Source organism: Camelina sativa, chromosome 1 (assembly GCF_000633955.1).
Source record: "Camelina sativa cultivar DH55 chromosome 1, Cs, whole genome shotgun sequence".
Lineage (NCBI taxonomy): Eukaryota > Viridiplantae > Streptophyta > Magnoliopsida > Brassicales > Brassicaceae > Camelina > Camelina sativa.
In genome coordinates this window covers 14,736,520-14,750,215 of record NC_025685.1, presented here as the reverse complement: position 1 = coordinate 14,750,215, position 13,696 = coordinate 14,736,520, and the positions used below count along the sequence as shown (strand labels likewise).

At 36.1% G+C, this 13,696-nt stretch overlaps 2 protein-coding genes across 2 annotated transcripts in view; both read left to right on the top strand.

The window, feature by feature from the left end:
- LOC104790984 (AT-rich interactive domain-containing protein 3-like) overlaps positions 1–2,954 on the top strand; it is a 5,592-nt gene extending 2,638 nt beyond the window's left edge. The window contains exons 3-14 of the mRNA XM_010516784.2: positions 6–652; positions 748–787; positions 963–1,015; positions 1,120–1,165; positions 1,362–1,454; positions 1,559–1,669; positions 1,778–1,832; positions 1,927–1,993; positions 2,078–2,144; positions 2,230–2,280; positions 2,376–2,468; positions 2,550–2,954. Of these exons, the coding sequence (XP_010515086.1) occupies positions 6–652; positions 748–787; positions 963–1,015; positions 1,120–1,165; positions 1,362–1,454; positions 1,559–1,669; positions 1,778–1,832; positions 1,927–1,993; positions 2,078–2,144; positions 2,230–2,280; positions 2,376–2,468; positions 2,550–2,651 (1,425 nt within the window). The 3' untranslated portion in view covers positions 2,652–2,954. The remainder of the gene's footprint in view (positions 1–5; positions 653–747; positions 788–962; positions 1,016–1,119; positions 1,166–1,361; positions 1,455–1,558; positions 1,670–1,777; positions 1,833–1,926; positions 1,994–2,077; positions 2,145–2,229; positions 2,281–2,375; positions 2,469–2,549) is intronic.
- Positions 12,562–13,696, top strand: part of LOC104790971 (thioredoxin reductase 2-like) — a 2,530-nt gene continuing 1,395 nt past the window's right edge. Inside the window, exon 1 of the mRNA XM_010516774.2 lies at positions 12,562–13,670. Coding sequence (XP_010515076.2) covers positions 12,593–13,670 — 1,078 coding nt within the window. The 5' untranslated portion in view covers positions 12,562–12,592. The remainder of the gene's footprint in view (positions 13,671–13,696) is intronic.

The window sequence follows — 13,696 nt, the reverse complement described above, 5'->3', positions numbered from 1 at the left end:
CTGAGCCTCTCTCAGAAGCCTCAATGAACGTGGAAAAAGAACCGGACATGCCTGCCACTGAAAATTTGACAGACAATGACAAAAACTCTGATGTGTTGGCAGTTAGAGTCTCAGAAGACAGTGACAAAGGGTTATCTGTCTTGCCCGCTACCCAAACTTCCTCTGATCATGATGAAGGAATGACTATGGCTGACGCTGAAGCTACAGAAGAGATGGAACTTGATCTACCAGATTCTAAATTGGCTGCTGATGCTACTGTTGACTCTACTAATAACAAGGATGTCAATGTTGAGGCTAATACTGTAAAGCAAGATAATTCTAGACAACTTGTGATAAATGATGCAGATAATGTAAGTGCACCAGTGAGACGTGGACCCGGTCCTCGTGTTGCATCTTCCAATATAAAGTCTGAAGCGCGGGGTAGTGGAGATTTGAATAACGGAGTCCATAAAATAGTTCGGACACCATCTGGCTTTGATGGGACCATGCGCCCAAAGCGCTCTTTCCTCTTGGATGATAGGTCCGACGGTAATGAATCTGGAACAGAAGAGGATCAGTCTGATTTTATGAAAGAATTGGATAGTTTTTTTAAAGAGAGAAACATGGATTTCAAACCACCAAAATTTTATGGGGAAGGACTAAACTGCCTTAAGTAAGCTTGCTTCCCATCATTATTTAGTCACTTTAGTGTGTTATACATTGTAAAATTTTCAGAAGCTGATATTTAATCACTTTCTTTGGCACAAGGTTGTGGAGAGCTGTAACTAGATTGGGCGGGTATGACAAGGTATGGGTCACTGTGAATATGCCTGATGAATATCACAGCGTCTTTTCTGACGAGAAAATGTGGTTTTTGCTTGTCATCTTCCCTTCCTGCCTTACTTGCATGCATACTGTTGTTCATGATCTAGCAGTGGGCTTTCGGTGATTTTCTATGGTTAATATGTTTTTTTACTGGATAGGTTACTGGAAGCAAACTATGGCGGCAAGTGGGAGAGTCTTTCAGGCCCCCAAAGTAAGAAGAATGCTTCTCTTATGAGTGGTTTGTCTTAAATTTTTTTGGGAAATCATGTGTAAATTTGCAAGACTTAACCTCGAATTGGCCAATTGTTTGTTCAGGACATGTACAACAGTATCATGGACTTTCCGAGGTTTCTACGAGAAGGTGAGATTATAATCTCGAACTTTTCCACTCTCTGCTTTTGGTTTCTTTCATGTGACTTTTGTATACACTAGCACGGGCTTTATGCATCAATCCTTCTGAGAAATAATTTAAATGATTGAACAGAAAACAATTGTGAATCATCTTGAATTATATTTTCCCTTAGATACAGTAACATTATATATTCTTAATTTTTCAGGCTCTTCTTGAATATGAGCGGCATAAAGTTAGTGGAGGTGAACTTCAGGTACCCCTTCCGTTGGAGCTAGAACCAATGAATACTGATAATCATGTAAGATTGAGAAAATCATCATGCGTCTGTAGTTTTTGTTCGATCTTCTTCTTATGATTGATGTTTGTGTTTAAACTTAACCCGCTGCCTTGTTTCTACACTAGGCGGCTGGATCAGGTAGAGCAAGGAGAGATTCAGCAGCACGTGCTATGCAAGGTTGGCATTCACAGCGTCTTAATGGTAACGGTGAAGTTAGTGATCCTGCTGCAATCAAGGTCCGGTTGAATCTTGTTACCAAACAAATTTTTCATTTTACATTCACAGATTCACTTTATATCTTTGTTGTCATCGTCTGAACTAACATGCTGTTTTGTAATTGGTAGGATAAGAACTTAGTTGTTCATCCAAAGCGTGAGAAACAGATTGGGACCTCCCCTGGTATGAGTTCTGTTTGATGAAGAAGTCTTGGTTCTCATATATATTATTGACACTTTGATTCGGGTTGTTACTTACATCTGGGCAATGTCATCAGGTTTGCTCAAACGCAAGAGGCCTGCTGAATATGGTGCAAAAAATGCCAACCAAGTTTCTAAACCTATGTATGGTTTTTAGCTTTGTGGTCTGGTTTTCGATAGATGATCATTCACATTTGCATTCTAATTTTCATTTGTTGTGTTTCTTAGGTTGGATGTTACAGTTGTTGATGTTGGACCACCAGCTGACTGGGTCAAGATTAACGTACTGAGGACGGTAAAAGCAATCGCCACATTCTTAAAACCCTGAGCAACTACTTTCTGGTTTTACATGTATTAATAATCTCTTCCCTTACCTGCAGCAAGATTGCTTTGAGGTCTATGCATTAGTCCCAGGACTAGTTCGTGAAGAGGTTAGCTCTCAAATTTGAAACACTCAGTGTTGTTTACATATGGATCCTTAGATTGAGTTTAACACTGAGTTTTTGTCTTGGCAACAATAATACAGGTCCGAGTCCAATCAGATCCGGCTGGGCGGTTGGTAATAAGTGGAGAACCTGAGAACCCTATGAATCCCTGGGGAGCGACTCCTTTCAAAAAGGTAAACACTCTGTTACACGATACTTCAGTTTATACATAGAATGTTGAATGGCATTCTCAGACCTCCATTGGAACATTGCAGGTGGTAAGTTTGCCGACGAGAATCGATCCTCATCACACATCGGCTGTGGTAACCTTAAACGGGCAGTTATTCGTCCGTGTGCCTCTCGAGCAATTGGATTAGAAACATTTACAGTTTTAACAAAAAGCCGTTGAAGAAGATCTGAAAAGAGAGATGATTGTTAGAAGATGTAGCTGTTGTTGAGAGTATTTTGTCTGTATATTATTATGAGAGCATAACACCACAACCTGAGAAGAGCCAACTTTAGGATTCCTTTTTAATTAGGCCATCTAGTTTATGGTCTCTCTCCTCTCTTCTCTTTGATTGGATTCTCTTCTTAGTAGTAATCACTACTGATCTGTTGTAGCTCAAAAATCTTTTTCAAAACCCTTTTTCTATTAGGAAGACACCAATTTACAACTCTTATTTGATTATTTTATTGTTTATCATTGACAATGTCTGTGGCCGTGGATCATTTTTTTATTACCACCTTAAATGTTAGCCCAAGAATGATTGCATCTCAATCTGTGCTTATCTTAGTGGGTTAGTTGTATAACTAGAAAAAGACAATTAGGCTAAAATAGTATTTATCTTTTTAATGTTTATTAATGTGTTATGGAAAGACGTGTATTTTGTAAAAAAAATGTTTTGTTTAGGGTTAGATTATGATTTTGGATTCAAAATTTAGGTTTAACTTGTTTTCTGGAAAAATAAAGAATTTTTTTCTTATTTAAACTAGAACTCAGACTCCGCGATATTGGGAATGAAAGTATTTCATTTAAAATTAAATTAAATTTTCAAACTTAAAACTATATGTTATAAAATTATTTGAATGTAATAAAATAGTTTGAAGTTAAATTAAATTTCTAAAAATTAAAACTATATGTGATAAAATTATTTGAATGTAATAAAATAGTTTGAAATATATGCTAAGAAAAAAATTAAAATTTATCTCAAATGAAAAAAATAATAAGTAGGGCTAAAACTTCATAAATATTAAAAATATATAATTGTTAGTTAAAAAACACAACCATCAAAATGAACACTTAAAAAAAAATATTATGGCAAAAATACTCAACTCTAAGTTAAACAAATATTATGATGAAATAATCTTAACTCCTAAGTAAGAATATCAAACGAAAGATTATAATAAGTAAATGCAACTTTCTGATAAAATAATTTTAAAATAACAAAAAAAATTATCTTGACTTAAAATTTATTAACCAATAATTATAATAAAGATACACAACTTCTAAAAATAAAAGATCAATTAGTTAAATCTTTAAAACACATATTTTACAAAGAGTTAATATAAATAAACGCAATTGTAAGTTACATAATTAAAGTTGATTAAATTTCTACATTACTCATTTCTAAAATCTTTAAAGTTGATATTGGATATTAAAATCCATATTATTGAGATTCAGCATGAAACATAAATTTTTTGTTAGCGAATAATGATTTGTTAGTTATCTAAAAAGAGACAAATAGGTATATATATACTTCAAAAGACATAAATATTTATATAAACATATCTATTAGAACTAAAAGTTGTGAATAAGATACAACCCTTTTTCTTTTTCCATGTATATACAACCTTTTTGTTGGAATATTCGAGGTCTTAATGATCCGGATAAGCATCGGCCTTTTGAGTCTTGGCTAAATTTTCATAAGCCAACTTTTGGTGCTATTCTTGAAACCCACATAAAAGAACCTAACTTGAACCGTGTTATGAGCCTTACCTGTCTTGGTTGGCACTACGCCTCTAACCACAACTCTGATGACAGTGGAAGAATTATTGTCATTTGGAAAGCTCCGGCTGCAGCTACAGTCATCCACCAATCCAAAAACCTGCCCACCTGCGAAATCACCATTCAGGGTGGTCATAGGTTTTTCTTCACAGTTTTATATGCGCCTAATACTGGTGAAGAGCGAACTGACCTTTGGTGTGAACTCTTGGGACTCCAACAGAGACTAATGCTTGACTCCAATCCTTGGATCTTGTGTGGTGACTTTAACCAAATTATCCACCCCGCAGAGCACTCTAGTCCTGATGTCAATCGGTTAACTTCTCGTATAATGGAGCTAAGGGACTGCCTGTTACAACTGGAGTTATTTGATTTGCGTTTTCAAGGATCCTTGTTCACCTGGTCAAACAAAAGTGTTTCTAATCCCATTGCAAAGAAGCTAGACAGAGTATTAGCAAACAACCACTGGATTACTACCTACCCCAATAGTGTTGTCTCCTTCCTAGCCCTTGAAATCTCTGATCATTCTCCATGCCTTTTAAACCTCTTTGCACCCCTACCCTCAGCCGGTACAAAGCCTTTCAAATTTTTTAACTTTCTGACCAAACACCTTGATTTTCTCCACATGGTTGATACTGCTTGGAACTTGGCCGAAATTCTGCATTCTCAGGAAACATGTTTGTCAACTTTGAGTGCAAAACAAAAAACTTTAAAGAGAGAATTAAAAACACTTTCTCGAGAGAACTTCTCGGATATTCAAAACCGAGTGAGAGAGACTAACATGTTGCTTCAATCTGTGCAGGTCCAAGCTTTGACGAATCCCACCCCTGCTCTGTTTCAACAAGAAAAAGACATTCAATCAAAATGGGAGTTTCTCAGGAAAATAGAGGAAGCTTATTTCAGACAGAGATCCCGTATTAACTGGCTAAAAGAGGGAGATCTAAATACTACCTATTTCCATCGGATTATGCAAATGCGGAATGCTTTTAACGCCATTAGATCCTTTACCTCTGCCTCAGGATTTGTCATTGAAGATCCTATTGAGATGAGCAATCTAGCCGTAAATCACTTCCGGTCTTTGCTAAATCCGGCATTCCTCCAGCCACTTAGCGCTTCGATGAATTGGTTTCAGAGTATTTTGAGCTATCGTTGTCCACCAGAACTGAAACAATCAATGGTCAAAATACCAGGAGCAGAGGAAATAAAGACTGTGCTGTTCAAGCTCAATGCTAACAAAGCTCCAGGACCGGATGGATTTACCTCAGCGTTCTACAAGTCTTCTTGGGGTATTCTTGGTCAAGAGGTCATCTCGAGTATCCTCCACTTCTTTCATACGGCTTTTCTCCCATCTGCGGTCAATGCCACCATACTTGCTCTAGTCCCCAAATCTCCTGGTGCTTCAATGATATTGGATTTTAGGCCCATCTCCTGTCTAAACACCTTGTACAAGGTAGTGTCAAAGCTACTTGTGGCGAGACTAAAGCCTGCTCTCCCTGATCTTGTGCAGCCAAACCAAACTGCATTTATTCAAGGACGGTTGTTAGTTGAAAACACTTTATTAGCTGCTGAATTAGCCAGTGGGTATCACAAAGAGAATGGTGCTAAGATAATTACTATCAAAGTGGACATTGCAAAGGCTTTTGACACTGTACGCTGGGAGTTTATATTTAGCTGCCTTAGAGGTATTGAAGTTCCAGAACTATACNGCTTCAATCTGTGCAGGTCCAAGCTTTGACGAATCCCACCCCTGCTCTGTTTCAACAAGAAAAAGACATTCAATCAAAATGGGAGTTTCTCAAGAAAATAGAGGAAGCTTATTTCAAACAGAGATCCCGTATTAACTGGCTAAAAGAGGGAGATCTAAATACTACCTATTTCCATTGGATTATGCAAATGCGGAATGCTTTTAACGCCATTAGATCCTTTACCTCTGCCTCAGGATTTGTCTTTGAAGATCCTATTGAGATGAGCAATCTAGCCGTAAATCACTTCCGGTCTTTACTAAATCCGGCATTCCTCCAGCCACTTAGCGCTTCGATGAATTGGTTTCAGAGTATTTTGAGCTATCGTTGTCCACCAGAACTGAAACAATCAATGGTCAAAATACCAGGAGCAGAGGAAATAAAGACTGTGTTGTTCAAGCTCAATGATAACAAAGCTCCAGGACCGGATGGATTTACCTCAGCGTTCTACAAGTCTTCTTGGGGTATTCTTGGTCAAGAGGTCATCTCGAGTATCCTCCACTTCTTTCATACGGCTTTTCTCCCATCTGCGGTCAATGCCACCATACTTGCTCTAGTCCCCAAATCTCCTGGTGCTTCAATGATATTGGATTTTAGGCCCATCTCCTGTCTAAACACCTTGTACAAGGTAGTGTCAAAGCTACTTGTGGCGAGACTAAAGCCTGCTCTCCCTGATCTTGTGCAGCCAAACCAAACTGCATTTATTCAAGGACGGTTGTTAGTTGAAAACACTTTATTAGCTGCTGAATTAGTCAGTGGGTATCACAAAGAGAATGGTGCTANAATTTTTACAGATGGATATGCCTCTTCAGTGCAAAATATTATTCAGGTCTTACATGAGTTTGAAGCAGTCTCTGGTCTAGCGATTAGTTTACCAAAGACTAGTTTTTTTACCTCAGGCCTCTCCCAATCTGAGATTGCTCACATCCAAACAATTTCTGGCATTAGTCATGGGCAACTGCCAATCAGATATCTAGGATTACCTCTATGCACTAAGAAACTCACCTTATTGGATTGTGCCCCGTTGCTACAAAAGGTAAAGAGTCGGTTCAACGCTTGGTCTACTAAGACTCTCTCTTTTGCTGGCCGGCTTCAAATGCTTAATTCGGTCATTGCTGGTATTTCGAACTTCTGGTGCTCGGGTTTTGTCCTGCCAAAAAAGTGCATTAGGATCTTAAACTCACTGTCTAGTGCTTTCCTTTGGAAAGGCACGACTGAGGGTTCCCATTCAGCAAGAGTCGCATGGACAACAGTCACAACAGAGAAAAGTGAAGGAGGGTTGGGAATTCGTGACTTGTTTACCTGGAACAAAGCCTGTACGGCGAAACTCATCTGGTTTCTCTTCTTCAGGTCAGGATCGGTTTGGGTTGCTTGGTTTAGCGCAGCTGTCCTGTCGGATAACCTCAGCAAATTCTGGACTATTAAACCTAACAGCAAATACTCTTGGATAACAAACAAGCTTCTAAAGATCAGAGATTCAGTTTATCCATGGATAAAGGTGAACGTGGGAGATGGATCTAGTTGTCAATTCTGGACAGACCACTGGAGTAAACTGGGAAGAATGGAAACTTATCTTTCAGGCGTCGGACTCTATCAAATAGGCATCCCACGTGGAGCTCGACTAGCTGACTTATGGAGACGGGGGGATTGGAGGCTACCACCTGCAAGATCAGATGCGCTGGTCAATGTGCATATTGAGCTCTCAACTATCACCCTACTGCAACATCCGGACTCTTACTGCTGGTGGATCGATGATCATCTTAAAGATTCTCATACAACAGGAAACATTTGTTCAGCTCTAAAGGAGAAGTTACCGACCGTACCTTGGCATAGTATTGTGTGGTTTTCTGGAGGAATCCCTAAGCATAAGTTCCTCACTTGGTTGTTTGTGTTGAATAGATGCCCAACTCGTGATAGAATGTTGAACTGGGGCTTGCAGGTCGATTCCTGTTGCCTACTATGTGCCGCCGAACCGGAGAGCCGGGACCATCTTTTCTTTGACTGCTCATTTGCTTGGTTGGTGTGGCGTACTGTTACGGAGCGGTGTTTATTTACCCCTTCTAGATCGTGGTTTGTGATGCTTCAGAGTCTCTTATCATTCAGGGGATCTCGGGTCTTAAAGAAACTCCTCCTTCTGGCCTGGCAAGCTACAATCTACACGCTATGGACGGAGAGAAACTATCGGCTTCATCGAAACAACTACAAATCCTCTGATCTTCTAATTCGCCAGATTGACAACATCGTCCGGAACAGAGCCTCAAGCTTTCGTGATACGAACCCAACGCTCTCTCTTGACCTTTTCCACCTTTGGTTCTCCAACTCTGCGAGGACGATACCCTAATTGCAAACACCTAATTCCTGGTTGTGATCTGAGAAAACAAACTTTCCATCGATAAGTCTTCGGGTGGCAATAATTGAAGTTGGTTTGGAGTGGTTGGCGAGCTCAACCGTTTTATTGGTTCAATTACAACTACTGGTTCAAGTTGTGGTTCTCTTCTAACTAGGTTTTATCTTTTTAGCTTTACTATTTCTACCCAGCTGGGCTTCTGTATGTTTTAAATTTATCTGGGCTGCGGCCCTGTAAAATCTCATTTGTTTTCTCTCTTAGTTTTTAATTGAATGCCTTTTAACAAAAAAAAAAAAAAAAAGTTGTGAATAAGATATGGTGAAAGACACAACTCTACAGAGAAGATATGTAAAAAAAAACATTTTAGATTTAAAAACCAAAATATATATCTTTTATAAATTTTCTAAGAAATATATAATTTTATGTCGTAAGTTACATTTATAACAAGCAAATAAACAGTTATAAGATCTCACAAAACTATACTATTTATGTTGATTAAATAGTTTGATAAAAACATTTCCTCCTTTTATGTTGAACTGACGAATCAGAATCATTGCTTTTCTTCTATCAGTTGAAATTTTATCTGAAAAAGAATTCCAACTTAAAACGATTCATTTCACGTTTACTACAATTAAAGCGTCCAACAAAAATGGAAAAATATACAAGATAGCTAGAGGATAACTTTTTAGATCTGAACTTTGTAATAATGTTAATGCAGCATCCAAATTCATATGTATTTAACCCATAAAAACTATTTTTAAATAGAAAACATCTTTATTACCATATGGAAAAATTAAATCCAAAAACTCACTTTATTACCATCCTTTTTTTTATTTTTTGTATTGAAAATTAACTAAAAATGTAAACTAGATTCATCATTCAGAAAAAACTTTTGTTAAATCAAGAAATGGAGGAATTTCTTTACTTTTAAAAGAATGAATGCTAGAAAATAATTTAGAAAGCTATAAAAACTAATGGGATTATATATTATTTTAAGTCATGGCAAAAAAAATGAAAATAGTTCAAAAGACAAAACTATATAGATTTCAAAAGATATGAATATTAGAATAAGCACAACTCTACAATGAACAGTTTGAACTTTACAAAAAAAACCTTTACAATGAGCAATCACAACTTTTTGTAAAACGTACAATTTAGTTCTTTTTTACAGATTTTTTTTAGAAAAGTATCCAAAAAGTACAATTGAAAAACACAACTTTTGGTGGTAATATATATATATATATATATATATATATATAATATATATATAATATATATATATATATTTCAAAAGATACAAATATTCGAATAAACACAACTCTACAATGCATAGTTGAAATTTTATATAAAAAATCGTTACAATGAACAGTTGCAACTTTTCGTAAAACACATAATTGAAAATTTTTACAAATATTTTTGGAAAATTATCCAAAAAGTACGAATAAAAAAAACATAACTTTTGTGGTATTTATTGAGATTGCTATTATATATAGATTTACATTTCAGACTATATTAATCCAGCATTGTATTTTGTGTCAAATATGCAAGAATCATTTTTGGCTTTTAAGGAAATGTAATCCACTGTTTTAATATTGGAAGTGATTCTAATCTTGACACTGTTAATATTCCAAACTACAAAAGCCTTTGCATATATATAACTAGATAAGGACCCGCCCGATGTGCGGATTTAAAGTTTTGTAAATAAAATAAAATTTAATTAAATATATTAAATTTTTTGTATATTATTTATTAATTTTTTTTTTTGCTATAATACACTGATTTATATTTATATACAAATCTTTTATGTATGTTACTATTAAAAGTGTATTTTTTACACCTAAGTATATTGTATGTTACAAATGTATTATTTACCATCACCTAGAAAATGTCTATATGAACAAATTAAGCTAAGTATTATATGTCTTTTTACTTTCACTTTTGCATAGTTTCTTTAATCACTAAAATTGTTGGCTCAAAAAACATTTTGAATAAAAAATAAAACTACATCACAATAATGTATGACTAACCATAGAGAGAATCTCGGTTCTGCCCTCCTTCCTTATGAAGATAATCTTGCGTCCAACCTCCTCCACCATGGAGAGAACCTTCGCTCCTCCTTCCTCCCTTGGGGAGATAACCTTGCGTCCAACCTCTCCCACCTTCCTCCCTTGGGGAGATAACCTTGCGTCCAACCTCCTCCACCATAGAGAGAATCTCGGCTCTGCCCTTCTCCTGTGTGGAGAAAACATGTTCATGTCTTTTAGCTATCTCAAAGTGGCTTGCTCCAGCAACCAATGAAACAAAAAACCCTTTTCCAACGTCACAAAATCATTTGATAATGTTAAATTTTCCAATGTATTCATGGAAGTTTCTTTGACACACCATGATGTAGCCTCTGTCTTCAAGCTCCTATGGATCTATCAACAACGATTTATGTTTTTTAAATTTATCTATGTTTGTTGTAGGCTTGTGTTTGCTTAGCTTATTTTATCCAACCATTAGGTTGATGACCTTCTCTTCTTTATCTCCATTTGAGATTGAATGAATGGTAACAATTATGTTTGTACAAAAAAAGGTCTATGACCAACCAATCAAGGTTGGGAAATTAGACGAAAATTAATTTGACATTATTCATGAAATAATAGAAAATTATAAGGACGATAGTATATGAATCTCAAATAATTCAAAGATGGACATATAAATTAAATAAAACAATCTAAAACTACTACAATACATTTTAAAATACAGTATTAAAAAAGAAGATGCATATATTAATCTTCCATTTTGTTTGGGTCAACATATTAATCTTACCTATTCCAAACTGAAAAAGTAGAAAGTAGGAGTATATTTTGGTTTAAAAAAGTAAGGAAAATTTGTCTTCCCATTAAAAAAGTTTGACCAATAGAACAAAGTTGAAAGCAATATTTTTGAATAGATTATTTTGTTAGATGAATAGTATGAGACGATCTATGTTTATATAGAAGTGAGTATTTACATTTTTTAGAATTAATAATTTTCTGTATATTTTCTTAATCCATTTTCTATTTTATGAGAAAATTTATTCCAATGAGCTCATTGTTTTTTTAAAAAATATCTTGCTTCCCACTCTCTCTTGTAAGGCGTACTATCGTTCGACGATAAGAACTCTTTCTGTTTAGTTGATCTAGTGTTATATAATCTCTGTTGTTATCTTGCATTTGTATATTCATTTTTTTTTATGCTACATGTCCTGCAAATTAATAGAAATAATAGTAACACCGTGAGAAATTTGTTAATCCCAAAAACCTTAGTTATTATGCATAAGAAACTTTGTTAAAACTTCAAAGTCAAAGATTGCGTAGTATGCATTATAAAATTGAGAAACAAAACAAAATTCAAAGAAAAGATGATGAAAACAAGTGGTAATATCTAGGAATCTTTTTATACAGGTTCTTCGATTAGACAACAAACAAATTGCCTTCGAGACTTGTTCAAGAACAATGATGTGTCAAACAAAATGTTAATAAAAACAAAGAAGAGAAAATTTAACCAAGAAAAACAAAGCTAGTCGAAATTATTTTGTTTGGTGAAAAATATGTCATCATCTCTTTGCTTATATAGAGGGGTGTATTTACAATTCTTTTTCTTTTAGGATTAACAAATTTTTTTTTTAATATAATAAGATTACAATTATCTTATGCATCGTTTTACCAAGCTTGAAAACTATGATTTCTGATCATTAAAATTGACATGTGTCATGATCTGATGAGTTATTAAATTTGAAATGTGATTTCTGATCGTTAAAATTGACACTTGTTAGGATATGATGAGTTTCTAACATGAATATATAATCGTTAAAACTGACACATATCATGATCTGGTGAGTTTTTAACTTTGATCTTTGATCGTTAAAACTAACACGTTTCACGATCGGGTGAATTATTAACTTTGAGAACTAAACTTTATATAATAAGATTTTATGTTTAGTAATTTTTTTTTTCGTGATTTTATTTATAGATTCTTTTTTTAAAATATTTTTTTTTGTAAAATTGATATTTGTCACAATTTTATAAATTAGTAATTTTTTAAATTGACATGTGTCACTATCGAGTGAGTTAGTAACTTAATAAGATAATAGTCCAATAATAAGATTGAGATATGGGGTTCAATTCATAAAAATATTATAAAAAATTTGCATCGTAATTTAATTCAAATAAAGTGGTCTATATTATTCAAAACGATTTGAACATGTGTTGGATCTCAATGAGCCAGTCAAGATTCATAATAAAGTCTTTATTAAGCAGCGTAGGAGGAGGTTTCTTACTTGGATCTGCCCTCTCAACCCCTCCGTCTTTCGCCACCGCGTCTTCTTCTCCTTCCTCCTCCTCCGCCGCCGCCGCCGAAATGGGAACTCTCAAAACCAAGGTTTGCATCGTCGGAAGTGGTCCAGCAGCACACACGGCGGCGATCTATGCAGCTAGGGCAGAGCTTAAGCCTCTTCTCTTCGAAGGATGGATGGCTAACGACATCGCTCCCGGAGGTCAGTTAACTACAACCACCGACGTCGAGAACTTCCCTGGGTTCCCTGAAGGTATCCTCGGTGCCGAGATCGTCGAGAAATTCAGGAAGCAATCGGAGAGGTTCGGTACTGAGATCTTCACTGAGACGGTTAACAAAGTTGATTTCTCGTCGAAGCCGTTTAAGGTAATCACCGATTCGAGAACTGTTCTCGCTGACTCTGTGATCATTTCGACTGGAGCTGTAGCGAAACGTCTTTGCTTCACTGGATCTGGTGAAGGCGATGGTGGTTTCTGGAACCGTGGTATCTCCGCTTGTGCTGTTTGCGACGGAGCTGCTCCGATTTTTAGGAATAAGCCTCTTGTGGTTATTGGTGGTGGTGATTCGGCTATGGAGGAAGCTAATTTCCTCACTAAGTATGGATCTAAGGTTTATATTATCCATAGAAGGGATACGTTTAGGGCGTCTAAGATTATGCAGCAGAGAGCTTTGTCTAACCCTAAGATTGAAGTCATTTGGAACTCTGCTGTGGTGGAAGCTTATGGAGATGAAAACGGACGTGTTCTTGGAGGGTTGAAGGTGAAGAACGTTGTTAGTGGAGAGGTTTCAGATCTTAAGGTGTCTGGATTATTCTTTGCTATTGGTCATGAGCCAGCGACCAAGTTTTTGGATGGCCAGCTTGAGCTTGATGAAGATGGTTATGTTGTGACCAAGCCTGGTACCACAAAGACGAGCGTCGTTGGTGTATTCGCTGCTGGAGATGTTCAAGACAAGAAGTATAGACAGGCCATCACTGCTGCAGGAACTGGTTCGTTCTCTAACTTTTCTTTTTTC